Source organism: Elgaria multicarinata, chromosome 5, assembly GCF_023053635.1.
Source record: "Elgaria multicarinata webbii isolate HBS135686 ecotype San Diego chromosome 5, rElgMul1.1.pri, whole genome shotgun sequence".
NCBI lineage: Eukaryota > Metazoa > Chordata > Lepidosauria > Squamata > Anguidae > Elgaria > Elgaria multicarinata.
In genome coordinates, this window is record NC_086175.1 from 126629006 (window position 1) to 126644980 (window position 15975).

Below are 15975 nucleotides of genomic sequence, written 5' to 3' on the forward strand. Positions count from 1 at the left end.
TCCAAACAATTTTTACCCTGCATCTTGTCCTGTTTTATTCATTCCATTCCCCCCCTCCCCAACCTAGTTATCAGTTTTCTTCCTCACTCATTAAATTCTGTGCTATGGAGTTATTGGGGATTGGCATCTTCCTAATTTTTATTTTGATACCTGCAAACCACTTCTGTTTTGTATAGATTACAGGTGTACATTTCTTTAAAAAAATCATTTTGCTTTGTGCTGGGTGAACTGAACTTCAATTCAACTCGGACATAATGTAAATCTTAGTATTGCTCCTGCAGTTTTGATTTTTAAGTCCATATTAAAAAAAATTATTTAAATATATTTTAGAATTTTCTCACAAAATATGCATTTCTAAACATATTTTAACCTAGAATTACTCATTTTGGTAATTTTTGAGCCAACAATTCCAAGTTGAAAATCGGAATGTGTTTATTGTTCAAACTACTACGCAGAGGGGGTAGTGGGGTGTTGATCAAGCCTACTTGCATCAGAAATTGGAAACAAATTACTCAAGCCACCTCATTTCCTTCAAGTTGTATAGCTAGAGTAATATTACCTAGTGTATCATAAACAGGCTAGATTTATAAGAAAAATGACTGCAATTTCAAAATTTATTCATTAATTTCTTCAGGATCCCTTCCAGGCTCAGGCAACTGGAGCATCTTAATATATATTTTATGATGTTGTGAGCTCAAATATGTGCCAAATGCAACTTGCAGAAGAAAAGCAAATTTCATCTTTTTGAGAACTGGTTTACAAATGGTCTTCCAGTACTGCCAAAAGTTTTCTTTACTTGGCATAGGAGATGTGGAATACCTAAGAGGGGGAAAAAATAACAAGTTTTACTTTATTTGATCAAGAGTTAAGTTTAAATATTGCAATTGCTACAAAATTGCAACGGCAGTCCCATCTGTTGCATAGGAGCATTTTGCTAGCTTAAACTGGCTAAAGTAAGATGCGTACTGAAATATTCTGAAATTTACTGTCTGCTCAAATATGGAGCCGGGTATGTGAGGAAGTCTTAAAGGTTAATAGTACAGCTCACGTATTAGGCTCTCAAAATGGATGACAACACAAATATCAGCAGCTAGTTTATTAGATTCTGCAGCACTTCCCTACCCCCATACCAGATCACAGTATTATAAAGAAGCGGCGAAACAATCTTGGGAGGTACTATATTGGCAGAAGACTTGCTAAAAGCAAAGCACTGATACAACTACAACATAAGTAAAAGGGAACTAATTCAAGAGGTAACAGAAAAGTTGCAAAATAGTACTTTGAAGCAGGAATGTATTCTATAGGTTAGTGTCTCCAGTACCCTGGATTACAGTCACACCGATAGATTTCACATAAATTACTAAGTATGCCAGAACCAAGCAGGACATTATTAAAAATATACCTTGATGCAAGAGCTGCATTCAGAGGTAATGCCGTAAGAGCAGAATATAAACCACCTATGAAGCCTCCAATTAAACCTCCTCTGACCATTGCACAAGTTGCACAATTCAGATTACCTGGAACAAAACGAAAGACACATCACACCAAAGTACAACAGTGCATGTGGTTAAAAATCATTTCCCCTCACAACTGCATTAGGCGCATGTAGCGTTATGAAAAGGCCTTGATGTAATAATGACTTCCCTGTTGAAAGTTTAGATTTTCTAATTTAGATTAAATAGTCAGGATAATGGAAACCTGCTCAAAGTTCAATGGTATCTACTACAGAAGTATCGCCACACTGTCGTATTTCAGTGCTTCCCTAAATATGTTGTGAGATGGACTGAAGTATGCCTTGAAAAATAAAGCCACTCCATTATTCTTGTGCCTTGTTTTTTATAGTTGTAGTATTTTATTGTATGTTTCTTCATCTGTATGCCTCTGTATGTTTATCATTTTATCCTTAAAGACAACCTTTTTTTAAAAAAAAAATTAAATTTGGAACAAGGAGGACCCAGCAGTATAGACCATTCTTCCCTTCAATATATGGAGCATGGCTACATCTAGAGGAAGTGAATATGTTTGTTCAATGATCCCTAATGTAGCTTGGTGTGGGGGATTTGAGAACACCTGTTGCCTTGGAAGTGTAAGCCCAAGGGAGCTGAGAGAATAATAGATGTATCTGTTTGAATGGAAGAATGAGATACCTCTAATTTTATACCAGAAAAAAATGATCTACCTATCAAGAGTTTGGTTTTGGGGTGCTTTGGAAATACATATTGAAAAAGTAGTATTAATGCTAACTTTAAAATGTAGTGGTTTAATTAGGATCAAATTAGGTGGATTTGATTTAAATCACTACTCGGACTCAATTTAATCCCCAAAAAGTGCACTATTCCTCGCTATATTTTACACAACTCAGAGTTACCAAAGACTCATTCTTGCTGGTATAATCTTAATATTTACAACCAGATGAAGGTTTCATTTTTAGAATAGCAGCTTTTCAGATTAGTTTTACAGTTATATATATAAATACTCATTTGGTTATACTATTAGAAACACATCATAGATAGATAATTCAAATTATTTGGACAACTTTTCTGCTGTACTTTATTGGAAGGAGAAAAATAATCTTACAGAAACCTCTGGAAGAGCATGACATTGCGAATGGATTAACGGAATTCATTTACCAACAAATTTAAACGGCCTCATGCTACATAATTAAAAACTAATCCTTATTTCATGATGAATAACCTTTGGACTATAATGTATCTTAAATAGAAAACTATCTTTACATAGATTTTTCCTCAAAAAGCATTTTATTAAAAACATCCAATTTAAATTTTAAAAAATCCATTAAAAAAAAATAATCATTGATTTTTATCCACCCTGGGATAAAGGCTTATTTTAGTTTGGAGGCTCAGACACCAAGTTGCCACTTTAATATTATATACGATTTTACAGAACTGGCGCTCTTACACCATTGTAGACAATGATTCTTCACAGTGGCATAACCAACCTTTCATAGCCCATTCAGATACTATCAGCAGGAAATTATGTGGGGAATGTCATCTAGCCTGTCTTTGTTGGGTAACGGTTTTGTAAGTGAACTGGGGACAGTTTTGTTAGTGAACTGTGGGTAAGACTGCCTTGGCAGCAAAGCCACAATCTCGTCACCTGAGCAATCTATTCTTCGTGCATCACAGGATAGTTAGCACAGACATTTCAAAGGTTACAGTTTGGTTTGCATGCAGAGAAACATACCTTCTATTAAAGGCTGTTTAACTGAAGCCTCAAAAGTAACCAGAGTAGAGAAGAAGGGTATAAACAGCATGGGCAAACCGGATGCAACAGGAGCCTGGGTTACATTCAGGAGACGCCTAAACAAGCTATTTGATATTAAACCGCACAGACTCGCGTTTAATGCAAGGATGAAAGATCCATTTTGAAATAAACTCCTGTTGGAGAAGAAAAATAGATATGAGCTGCTGCCATTCTCATCCTTAAAAATTTGATTATCTACAAATATAGTATATTTTACTAGATTTATCCCTTTTGTGTGCAAGGCAAATAAGATTATTTCTAAAGCTGAAGTGTGTAGTATCTTGTGGTATATTCCTGAACGCTATTCATAAAAAGATAAGGTACAAACTCCTAAAAGCTGTCAAATTCACACAGTGGTAGTAAAACAGGATAACCATGATCACAGCTGTAACAAAATACCTAGTGTTGCAATCCTAAATATTTGCTTGAGCCTATGCCCTACTTGAAATCACATGTTTATAGGATTGCAGCCCAGTGTGCCAGATTTATGTCCAGTAAAAGTAGCAGTCCTTAAAAAAACAACACCCTGTTTTTCCAAAAGAGAATGCAAAGGCTGCATGAGGCAGGAGAGGAGATGATGTGGCAGAAAGCACAGCAAATGAGGCCTCTCTCAGCTTTGTCTCAGACCACAGGCCAGATAAGGCTTGTTAAAAATTACACACATCAAGGTATGTTCTTCAGTCATGAAAATACAAAACTTTCTGAGACCTGGCTCTAGGTAATTCTGTCATTTAAAAAAGAATACGGTATAAGACATGATTAGGGTCAAAGTAGCCATGATTCTGAATGCTAAAGCAAATCAAGTTTGTGTAATTACTAGCAGAAGATGCACAGGATGTAGGAAGGAGACGTTTAACCCCTCCAAGCCTGATAACCCATCCTTTTCTATTAGGAGAAAAAGTTTCCACTGACAATAGTAGATATCTAGACTGAACGGCAGGTTGTATAAATATAAAGGCAATAACTAGCGTGGATTCTCAAACAGCAGGTGTAGGACAGTTTTACATATCATGAATCCTAACATGCTGTTCTCCATTAGTAAAGGGCTACCTTGAGATACTACATCCTGCATTTTTAATCCTGCTTGTCAGGTCAAAAGTACTCCTATTTTTTATGAATAGCTTCCATTGAATCATATGATCTTGAAAATCTATTCTCCTGATCAAACCATCTGCACCATGTACCCCTTTGCAAATTCCTGAATGGATTAAAAATGGTAATAAACTTGTCATGAGGAAATATTTAAATGTTTGCATGTTTACAAAAGATGTGTCACTTACCGATCTGCTTCTGGAAGCTGTTCAAACCTCTCTTTTATGATTTCGATTCGATTTCTTGTAGTAGTACCTTTTCCCTCAAACATAGGTTCGAGAAACTTACTTCCTGCCATCTTAGTCTCTGGAGCATTGGGAAAGAAAGGGAGGTGGGGCTGGTCACAGATTTGTGCATGTAAACTAGACACAAGTAGATTCGTGTGTGTAAACTAGACACTTGAAACAAATATAGGCAATTGGAATAAGAATATACTCCATGACCCAGACACAATGGGTTGTGAAGCTGTTATAATCAAAGGGAGCCTATGTAAGGACAGTTCTTTGTATTTGTAGTACTCAAGTTGACCATGAAAGAGAATCCAGGACAGGAGTAAGCACAACAGCAGGAGAATCGTCTGAAGACATTCGCTGCATGCGGACAGCACTTTAAGCCATGAAGGGTTTAAGCAACTCACAGTAGCTTATGGTGAAAATAAGCTACTGCTATTCCCCACACAATCAGACAAATAAGTTACTGTGTGTAATTTGACTCACCCTCCTGCTCCCTGTCCTGCCCAAGCAGTGGCATTGTGTCACCTCTGAAGCGCTGGAGGTTTGCAGATCAGGACAAAGCTTCATACACAGCCTTCAGCCAGAAGGCACCTGATCCACCATCAAACCCCAGTGCAATAACTCACTGAGGGAAAATCCCAAATGCCCCCCAAAAGGGGGAATAACTAGAAAACCTTGGAGGTTTGCAGGGTCAGGACCAAATTCCACCCAGCCTCTCCTAGTTGGGAGGCACCCAATCCACCATCAAACTGCATATTTACTCCAGAGCAGCAAAAATCCCAAGTGTTCCCAAAGGGATGTGGCTAGAAAACATTGGGGGTTTGCAACACTGGGACCAAATTCCACACACAGCCTCTGTTAGCCAGGGAGCACCTGATTCATGAGAAAATGCCTGCGCGTTTACTACAGAAGAGCAAAAATCCCAAGTGCCCCCAAAATGGAGAAATGGCGGCCATATGAAAAAGAGGACCGGGCTCCTGTATCTAACAGTTGCATAGAAAAGGGAATTTCAGCAGGTGTCATTTGTATGTATGCAGCACCTGGTGATATACCCTCTTCATCACAATGGTTCAAGCTGCTGGAGCCCTGCCCTCTTTTGTATTTTGTCAAGAGGACAGGGTTCTTGCAGCTTTAACTGTTGTAATGAAGAGCGAATTCCACTAGATATTGCATGCATACAAATGACATCTACCGAAATTCGACACACTAATCAACGGTTTTCCGTTTTGTGCCTATCCCCCCCACTCCCCGGCATTGATTAGCCTGTTGGACAGTCAGCCACTGAAAGCAGAGAAAATCTTCAGGCGTACCAAAAAGCAGGAGATACCTATAGCACCTGGGGGGGAGGGGGGGTTGCAGGATTGAGACCAAATCTCATAGCCTGCCTCCTCTACACTGCTGGCTTGGTCCCTTTAACATGTTCCTAATGAGTAAATTATAAAACAGGAGAGAAGTAGCTGTTTTGACTGCTCTTGCTGCACAGCTCTGTAGCCAGCCAAAATAACCCACTGACCACCACACAACAATGATCCATGTTGGGTTAAATAACTCGCTCTGTAGAGCAAGGGTTATCAGAGTGGATTATTTTGGCCAAATAAGCCACGGGTTTAAAAACTCCCACCAGTCGATACAACAACCTATGATTGGTTAATTAAACCCATCATCATGATTGCATGGTTACTGACAGCTGCAAATGATGCAAGTCCAACACACCTGGAAAGCTCCAGTTTAGGGAAAGCTGATCTGAAGCAAAGATAATCCTTTCCTCCGCATTCTGTTAATGGAGTTAACCGGTACTGCTAAATGTTACAGATGTACCTCTAGAATAAGATCTGGTGACAAATAGTTGCCAGTTTAAGATGTCATCAGATTTGTTCTGAACTAGAGCCCTATTAAGGTGAGCAAATTCAGGATGATGCTATGGCGTGGAGAATGTGGACAGGGAGACTTTTTTGTTTCCCTCTCATAATATTAGAACCCAAGGAGGTCATCCCACAAAACTGATTGCTGGGAGATTCAGGACAGATGTACTGCTTTGCACAGTGTATACTTAAAGTATGGAATTCACTACCACAAGATGTAGTAATGGCCACCTATTTGGATGGCTTTAAATAGGGATCAGACAAATTCCTGTAGGATAAAGCTATCAATGGCTACTAGTCCCGATGGCTATGTGCTACCCTCAGTATCAGAGGCAGTAAGCCTGTGTACACCAGTTGCTGCTCTTACACCTGGAGTTTCTGGTCAACAGCTGGTTGGCCATTGAGCATTGGACTAGATGGGAGTCTTGATCCATCATGGCTCTTATGTTCTTATGAGGTATTATTTCCCAAAGGAGTATTTGTGTGTATATACAGAAAATTAAAAGCATATATATATAAAAGATAAAATCCCTACTTTCGTGTGCAAAATAAAGTTTCTTAAACTGCATGGAGCAAGAGAATGGCTCCAGTGGTCCTGCCTCTCCAATTTGGGTGTGGAGGTTGAAGAAGGGAGCCTATTTTATGTGAATAGGCTTCTCCAACATTGGGAACCCTGATCCCAGTTGTCACCTGGGAGTGGGGCTATGCAGCTAAGCACACATGAACATTGTTTTTAGAAAAATCAAGCCTGAGGATACAACCACGAATTAAAAGAGGGCTAATTTGGGATCGTAGGAGGAATCTTCCGAGTCCATCACTGACTGTGATGAAACTTGAGTGATAAGCCTGGGGTGCGGAAACTTGCCAACATCACCTCCCACCCAAAGCCATCACAAGCTTAAAAACCGCCACTTTAAGTTTACTATGCATTAATTTTCTCTTATCCTCAGCCACCATGGAGACCTGCGGTCAGGCAGAAAGGCAAAGCGAGAGACACAAAACATTTTTTTCAATCATACCCACTCTTCCTTACATGGCAGTAAGCCCCACTCCCCAAAAATAGATCTTGCTTTTAAATAAGCACGATCAGTAAGGATCTCATTGGGGAGCCTTTCTCTCCTACTCACCCCCGCCATAACGTCAAGCCTGCGATGTTCTCGGACGCCCAGTAAACCCGGGCCGCCTGGAGCTCCGCAGCTATGACCTTGAGCGCCCATTTCCTGCAAACAAACCGAAGCCCCCCGACCCGCGATCACTCACCGGGGACTAAATGCTTCTCGGTAAAGCTTGGCTAGACCAGCCCCTCCGCGCGCCAGGCGTCTCTTCTTCCCCACGGTGCTTCGATGGCCGCGGCGGCCCTTTCGCCCATCACGCCTGCCAGGCGCACACTCTTCCCACGGGCGCCGCCATCTTGTCTGGTCATATGACACTCCGTCCGCAGCACCCTCCGATTGGCCCGTTCCCCAACGGCACCCGCACGGGAGCTTCCGATTGGCGCAGCGGGGCCCTGCCGCTCCCTACTCGGCCGACCCGTCAATCGTGGGCTGGCTGGGCCGCGTTGCTAAGGCGAAGAGGGAGGGCGGCGATGGAGGCGGCAACGGCCGGAGCAGCAGCAGCGCCAGCAGCAGCAGCACCGACGCCGCCGATGCCGCGATGGAAGCAGGCCGGCGCTGACTGAGGCCGGAGGGCGGAGTAACGGACTGCCTCCCCCAGCCCGCCCCCTGCGGACACCTCGATGGGGGCGCAACAGCCCGCGGGGTAATAGGCTCTCTCTCCCCCCCCCTCTCTCTCCCGGGGTAACTGGCAGGTGGGGTCGGTGGTTCGGAGCGCTTCGGACATGGGCTCTCTGCTCGCGGCTGGCCCCTCAGCCTAGTCAAACCCAGGCTTCCCTCAGCCTCCCGCTGGACTACAGCTCCCATCAGCCCCAGCCATGGGTTCCCCCTTAGCCTATTCTAATCCAGCCTTCTCTCAGCCTGCTGCCCTCTGGAGGTGCTGGACTCCAGTTCCCATCAGCCCCAGCCATGGGATTTCTTTTCAGCGTAGTCTAACCCAGCCTTCCCTCAGCCTGCCGCCCTCTGGAGGTGCTGGACTGCAGTTCCTATCAGCCCCAGCCATGAGTTTTCCCTCAGCCTAGTCTAATCCAGCCTTCCCTCAGCCTGTCGCCCTCTGGAGGTGCTGGACTGCAGTTCCTATCAGTCCCAGCCATGAGTTTTCCCTCAGCCTAGTCTAATCCAGCCTTCCCTCAGCCTGCCGCCCTCTGGAGGTGCTGGACTGCAGTTCCTATCAGCCCCAGCCATGAGTTTTCCCTCAGCCTAGTCTAATCCAGCCTTCCCTCAGCCTGTCGCCCTCTGGAGGTGCTGGACTGCAGTTCCTATCAGTCCCAGCCATGAGTTTTCCCTCAGCCTAGTCTAATCCAGCCTTCCCTCAGCCTGCCGCCCTCTGGAGGTGCTGGACTGCAGTTCCTATCAGCCCCAGCCATGAGTTTTCCCTCAGCCTAGTCTAATCCAGCCTTCCCTCAGCCTGCCGCCCTCTGGAGGTGCTGGACTGCAGTTCCTATCAGCCCCAGCCATGAGTTTTCCCTCAGCCTAGTCTAATCCAGCCTTCCCTCAGCCTGCCGCCCTCTGGAGGTGCTGGACTACACCTCCCATCAGCCCCAGTCTTGAGGGCAGCAGGCTGAGGGAAGGCTGCTCCAGCCCTTCTCCACCCACACTCTGCACCACCCACACTCCTCTCTGCTGCCCCACTCATGTGGCCACCAGCCCCCTCTCTTCCCTACAGACCTCCCTCCCAGACCCCCCCAAACCTTTTTTCCCACCCCTTGTGTCCCCCCTCCCTTGTGTCCCCCCTCCACCCGCGCACATTAGCCTGCCACATGGCAGAACCATATTTATTTAATTGCCTCGTTGAGTCTCCTCCCACCTATCTTTCTGAGAGCCCCTCCTCACATTGGGGTTTTGGCTCCTTCTCCACTCCACCCTACAATTGGTCACTGGACCCTTTGTTGGCCACCCCATAACTAAGGTTCTCGGAGGAATGAATGATTTAAAAGGATTTGAAATCTCTTCTCGTCCGCTGCTCCACACTTCTCCGTATTTACCTCTTCCCACTCTATTACTTAGTAAACTCTCCTTGTCTCTTGTGGGCCTCCCTTAACCGTTCACCTGAGCCCCTGTTTTCTGCCTGCCCCATAGGTGCCCCACATTAGTGTATATGGTCTCTCTCTTTGTCTTGATGAACTCCCCCTGCCTGTCTTCTGACCGTCCCCACCCCCAGTTCTCATCACTTGTTAATTGTCACCCTCAGCAGCTGGTTTTCCCCCTTACTCACTCCATGGGGTCCTGCCCCTGTGAATCCTGCCTGGTCCGCTGGCCACCACCCAGTGATGCGGTTTTTCTGCCCTGTTGCTTGTTCTCTGCTTCCACGCCATCTTTTCTCTCTTCTGTGGCCTGCCAGCAAGTCATCTTACCGGACTCTACTTCTGCGTCTAGCTTGGCTGCTGAAGGGTAGGAGGCAAATGGCACCATTCAGGAGGACAGACGTTGCCTGGGGAGTTATCAGTTGCTGACCCTCTCACTGCACCTTTCTTAATCCCCTCTCACTTTGCACCCCCCCCCCCCCAATATCTCCCTCATGTGGTCCAGGAACGTCTCCCCCCACTTCAAAGTCTCTGCACCTCACCTTTATCTCTGGCCCTGATTCCATTTCTTGCCCTGAAACCCAGCTCAGCTTTGGACACGCACCTGATTGTGATTTTTCACATTATTTATTTATTTATTGCATTTTTATACCGCCCAGTAGCCGAAGCGCTCTGGGGGGGGGGGGTTACGAAAATTTGATTCCTCTTTCCAACCCCTTCAGCCAGCCTTCCTGTCCTTACATTGCTTCCATCAACCTCTTTCTGTGACAACCTCACACCATTGGTCACAACTTGCCTTCAGACTCTCTGCTCACCCGCCCAGGATCCCTTCATATCTCTGTACTTGGCCAACTTCTCTAATCTCAGACCTTCCATAATTCTACATCTGTGCCAGTTCCCTTCATACTTGCACATACGATCTTTCCTTGCCTCCTACACAGAGATCCAGTTCTCCTTCATTAAAGCCTCCAAGCTAGCCTTGTGCTTCGTGCCCGAATGCACTGTAGCCTTATGACCCTACCCTACCCCATTTATTACTGAGCCCAATTCGAGATGCATGTGCTTCCCTTTAGAGACCTAAACAGCTTGGGGCCCAAATACCTGAAGGACTGCGCCTTCCCATACCATCATGCGTATGCATTAAGATCACCAGAGGAGGCCCGTTCCAAGTTCCATTCCTGGGAGAAGCCCATTCTGCATTTTCAAAAGTGAGGGACTTCTCCGTGGTGGTACCCCAGCTGTGGAACACCCTCCTGAAGGAGAAATGACTGGCAGCAACTCTGTATTCTTTTAGGTGCCAAGTCAAAACGTTTTTATTTGCTCCGGCATTTTAAATCGATTGTTTTGTTTGCTGGTTGCATAGTCATGCATCTCAATTGTATTGATTTAATTTTTGTTCTTTTAATTCATTTATTTATTTATTAAATTTATATACCGCCCCATAGCTGAAGCTCTCTGGGCGGCTTACAAAAGTACTTTTAATAAGTTAACCTGTTTTTAAATTGTATATATTTGCTCTGGGATCCGTTGTGGATACAACAGCAGTTTATAAATGTTTAAAATAAACAAATAAATGGCTTCTAAACTCCCCTATGCAGTTATCACAACTCAAAAATATAATGCTTCTTTACACCCTAACTCTTTCATGCAAATCTCTGACCACTTCCTTACTTGCTGGTCCAGTTTCTCAACCTAGTTCCCATCTTAAATCCCAGTGATCTGCTTCAGTACTATTCCTGCATAAATGTTGATCTGGCCCAACTTCACACCCACACTACCCTGACCCTATGCTCCTCTTTTGTCTGGAGCAAACCAAATCTCCTTTTTGCAGCCCAGCTTCATTGTGCAAATCTGTCGTATGACTACACCCAACCTCCCATACTCAACCTCCTGTTGGACTAGTGCCTTGATTTATTTATTTAATTACATTTATATACCGCCCCACAGCCGAAGCTCTCTGGGCGGTTTACAACATTTAAAAATAGTAAACATTAAAAGTATACAATTTAAAACACACACACACACACACACACACACACACACATATAAAAACAGTATAAAAACAACAGTATCCCTGTGCTTTCATTGACCCAGATCTTTGCCAACTCTTCTTCGCATGCATCTCTACACTTCACATACACCTCACACACCCCTGGATCCTAGTTTTTTTTTAAGGTCGTTAACTACTAACTTGCCTGATCTATCCTCTATTTAACTTCTATTTATTTATTTATTACATTTTTATACCGCCCAATAGCCGAAGCTTTTGACTTCTACTACCTCTCTCTCTCTCTCCCTATCCAATACTGTCTCTGCGTCCTGAGCCCATGTCACTTCCTTACCTTTTTACTGAACAGCGTTCTCAATTCTTTTCTCATTTATGTTCTCCCATTCCATTTAGGCTTCTAAGTGGACTATGACTCCAATCCATTTCACAGCTCATCGCTCACTTCCTCCCAGTTTGCACGGAATTTCCGTCTTTGAGACCATGCTGCCCATTGCACGCCTTTTAGGACACCCTTTCTCAATCCTTAATTTCATTAGCTTGACTTCACTCGCCTGCTGCACTCTACCTTTGCTCATCCCTGCCACTGACTTTTGTCCTTTACTTACCACGGTTCCCTCAGAATCCATATTTCAAGTTCTCTATGCTACATTGCACTACAGCTTCTCTCTTATCATTTCCCTGCTTAATTAATTAATTAATTAATTTATTTCATTTTTATACCGGCCAATAGCCGAAGCTCTCTGGGCGGTTCACAAAAATTAAAACCATAATAAAACAACTAACAGTCTAAAAACACAAATACAAAATACAGTATAAAAAGCACAACCAGGATAAAACCACGTAGCAGAAATTGATATAAGATTAAAATACAGAATTAGAACAGTAAAATTTAAATTTAAGTTAAAATTAAGTGTTAAAATACTGAGAGAATAAAAAGGTCTTCAGCTGGCGACGAAAGGAGTACAGTGTAGGCACCAGGCGGACCTCTCTCAGGAGCTCATTCCACAGCCCGGATGCCACAACAGAGAAAGCCCTCCTCCTAGTAGCCACCTGCCTCACTTCCTTTGGCAGGGGCTCACGGAGAAGGGCCCCTGTGGATGATCTTAAGGTCCGGGCAGGTACATATGGGAGGAGGCGTTCCTTCAGATAACCTGGCCCCAAACCGTTTAGGGCTTTCAATGTCAATACCAGCACTTTGAATTGGGCCCGGACCTGGACTGGCAGCCAATGAAGCTGGGAAAGGACTGGCGTGATGTGGTCTCGCCAGCCAGTCCCTGTTAGTAAACGGGCTGCCCTGTTTTGTACCAGCTGAAGTTTCCGGACCGTTTTCAAAGGCAGCCCCACGTATAACGCATTGCAGTAATCCAAACGAGAGGTTATCAGAGCATGGATAACTGTAGCTAGGCAATCTCTATCCAGATAAGGGCCTGAGCTGATAAAAGGTGCTTAGCAGATGCACCTGAAACTACAGTCCATATTCAAGCCCCCTTCATTGCCCTTATGGTTTGCCGCAACCTTGTTCTTCACATAAACATTTTTCCTGCAGTTTCAAGTTCACTTGCTCTTCACCCTATACCAAGGGGGCGGAATTTCACGCCTGGGCCCCCATTCCAGCCTTCCTGGGGTCCCAGTCCAGTCCCCAGGGTTCCCCAGATGACAATGCCTCCTTCCCACCCATAATTTTGTGGTTTCCAGGCTTTTGTGCAGTTTTTTGCCCATTCCAAAGGGTTGAAATGACTCTCATAAAGCTTAGTTAATGTCAGCAAGGGCCTTAAGACACAATCCTATGCATATGTGGAACTTATTTTTGTCTAAAACTCCCAGCGTTGGCTGGGGGACGCTGGGAGTTGCAGGATTTATTCCTGTCTAAACATGCATAGGATTTACACCTTTAAGCTAAAATATGGTGGTATTTTTGGCTCTGCTTCCCTGAAATGGGATTCAGCCCTTGAGATGAAAAAGGTTCAACATCCCTGCCTTAAACCAACCCCTTTTCCCTATATTAAGAGTCAATAAAACCATCAGAACACGAGAAAGACTCTTTATTAAGCAACAAGAATCTGTTTATGTGAATGCGAGAAAGATAAGAGTGCTTGAATATAGTTTAAGAGCAGCAGAGAATAACTCCTGGACACAATTTTCACCTTTTGCAGAAGGTAATTGCGATGCAGGAGAACTATGTGTAAATTGGGTTTGCATGCATAAAGGGAAACATCTGTACAGTAAATTTGCCCCTTTGTCTTTGACATCGTGAAAAGGAAAGAGTCTGTTATTGTGTTCTTTTCTTTTCTGCAGGAAAAAAAGGGGGGAAATATTGAGGTTTTGGTGAGGCCAACCAGCTGTGCCAGCAACCGGGGGAACTCTGGACTGACTTCATGGCCTGCATTGTGCTCTGTTAATATTCCAGCCTCTTTGCATACCATTTGGGGAAGCTCTTCTCTGAACTTTGCTCCTCTCTCATTAGGCAGCTGCTGCTGAGCAAAAAGTGAGATGGCGAGACGTCAGTGACTCCAGTGCACAGCAGTCTGCTCTACCAGCCTGCCCCGAGAATAGCACTGTCACTTTAATAATTCCATGTCGAGGGATTGTTTTCAATCCTCTTGGGCTTAATACAAGTAAGGATCAGAGGGACATTAAAGGCCAGAAGGCAAGGTGGAGAAAATAAAAATGAAAGTGACTGCTGTTCGAGTAACCAAGTGAAACTGGGGCTTTTTCCTCCCCAGTATGCCGAAGACCATCGTGTGCACACAGTGCTATATCTAACTGGCCAAAGTCAGCTGTGAATGGTGCAAAGTCCCTCTGAACTGCTCCTGTCTTCCTCAGAAATTTATTTGGATTATTTGAGAACTGGTTTGACGCTTAGGTGGTGTCGGAATGTGCTGAAGTGGATTATTAGGACTGCCAAGACTTGGACTGTGCCTTAATTGTATTTCCTACGTTCACTTAACTTCTACAAAAGCAAAACAAAAAGCCCTTGGCTGTCACAAGAGGGATTCTTATACAATTTTGTAGGATGACGGGTGTTTTCTCTTGTATATTTTTTATAGACCGGGAAATATTTTACAGATTTTGACAACTGCTTTGGCAAAAATTCTCTCTATTTTTTTTCCCTCCCTCCCCTTGGTATTCCATTGGGTGGTGTTGGAAGTTTTTAATTGGAGAAAACTGTGAGCGCCACTGTGGAAAACGAAGGCGTAGATTCCTGTTTTTAAGCTGAACTGTGTTAAGTGTTTTGAATCGGATGGCAGATTTCTGACCTCACAAGACAATCCCAGCGGGACTCTGTGTTGATACCGGTAAATAAGCGCTTGCATCCAGTGCCAGAAATAACTGCGAGAATGCCAGTCAAGAAGAAAGGTGGGCTATGAAGCTTCCTATCTCATTTTTGTCTGTCTTTTTAAGAAACTGGATTTCTCATCCATGCAATTTTACATTAAAAGCATTTGAATGGGAGAATGAAGTTGTTTGTTTGTTTGTTTTTCTGTGGAGAAGCGAAAGAGAAGCATTTCATGCATTTTTTGTTTGCATACAAAAGGATTTTTTTTTACTTCAATTGAAATTGCTTGAGAATCAGCTAGGACACATTCGGATCTCAAATTTTGATTTCGCAAAAATGTTTTTTGCTTTTGTAGCATGGGGGGGGGGAGGCAGGGGGAAATGGGAAGGAGAATTCCAGTTACCTTATACATGTACTAACTCTAGCAGAAACCATTTAAAAAATAAAATGAAAACGATCACAGTTTCTCTGCAGTACTTCGTTGTGAGTTTAGGATTTATGGGGCAGCTTCTAAGTAGGACCTCAATTTTTAAAAGAATTAAGGCTGCAATCCTATGAGCACTTACCTGAGAGTCAGTCCCATTTAATGCAATGGAGCTTACTTCTGAGTAGACATGTATAGGATTGTATTGTAAAAGTGTTTAATTGTCAAAGCCATACTAAGATGATAAAACCTTTCAACAATGTCACCTGTACTTTTTAGAAATATCTCTAAAATAATGGCAACAAAATTTCTGTTACCTTATAGATGTCACTTAGCCAACAAAATAAATGGAAGATGATTCAAGATCTCCCACTCAAGGCTTACGTTAAATAAAATTGTTTATCAAAGCAATATGATTTTAATAATACATATTTTTATTTGAACTAGTGTTGGGGATCTTATGAAGCTGTGGCTAAGCGGTATGTTGAAAACTTGCCATATATTCTTCCCCCTTTACAAAAATGTGTATACAAGAATATGATGAGCAGATAATGTGGAGGCAGGGCTTGGCTATTGCGAACACCTGGGGTGGAGTTTTTATCATGCGTCTTCATTTTGCAGAAAGAGACAAATTTCCAGCCACTCCGGTGCACTCCATGGCATCAAGGGCAGTTTTTGT

General features: G+C 43.5%; 2 protein-coding genes across 6 annotated transcripts in view; one reads left to right on the forward strand and one right to left on the reverse strand.

Annotated features, from left to right (window-relative positions):
- Positions 1 to 414: 414 nt before the first annotated feature.
- On the reverse strand, positions 415 to 7853 carry LOC134399254 (transmembrane protein 126A-like). Of its 2 annotated transcripts, XM_063127197.1 has the most exons (5): positions 7712 to 7853; positions 4545 to 4662; positions 3205 to 3398; positions 1403 to 1517; positions 415 to 819 (listed from the first exon to the last, which is right to left on the reverse strand). In XM_063127197.1, exons 2-5 carry the CDS (start codon positions 4652 to 4654, stop codon positions 615 to 617), a joined length of 624 nt encoding a protein of 207 aa, XP_062983267.1. In that variant the 5' UTR covers positions 4655 to 4662; positions 7712 to 7853; the 3' UTR covers positions 415 to 614. The 2 variants fall into 2 exon arrangements, with proteins under 2 accessions (XP_062983267.1, XP_062983268.1); XM_063127198.1 differs by lacking the exon at positions 7712 to 7853 and having other exon boundaries at positions 4545 to 4691.
- A 201-nt stretch (positions 7854 to 8054) lies between these two features.
- DLG2 (discs large MAGUK scaffold protein 2) overlaps positions 8055 to 15975 on the forward strand; it is a 1258440-nt gene continuing 1250519 nt past the window's right edge. For 3 of the 4 annotated variants that reach the window (XM_063127202.1, XM_063127201.1, XM_063127203.1), the window contains exons 1-2: positions 8056 to 8209; positions 14060 to 14952. In XM_063127202.1, coding sequence (XP_062983272.1) covers positions 14934 to 14952 — 19 coding nt within the window. In that variant the 5' untranslated portion in view covers positions 8056 to 8209; positions 14060 to 14933. Of the gene's footprint in view, positions 8210 to 13890; positions 14953 to 15975 lie in introns of all 4 variants that reach the window. The other variant, XM_063127200.1, reaches the window with a different exon arrangement.

Coding starts and splice junctions, on each gene's coding strand:
- LOC134399254 (XM_063127197.1), bottom strand. CDS start 4,654: ATGGCAGGAAGTAAGTTTCTCGAACCTATGTTTGAGGGAAAAGGTACT. Junction 1,518..3,204: donor TAAACAGCCTTTAATAGAAG/GTATGTTTCTCT, acceptor GTTTTGTTCCAG/GTAATCTGAATTGTGCAACT. Junction 820..1,402: donor AATGCAGCTCTTGCATCAAG/GTATATTTTTAA, acceptor TCCCCCTCTTAG/GTATTCCACATCTCCTATGC.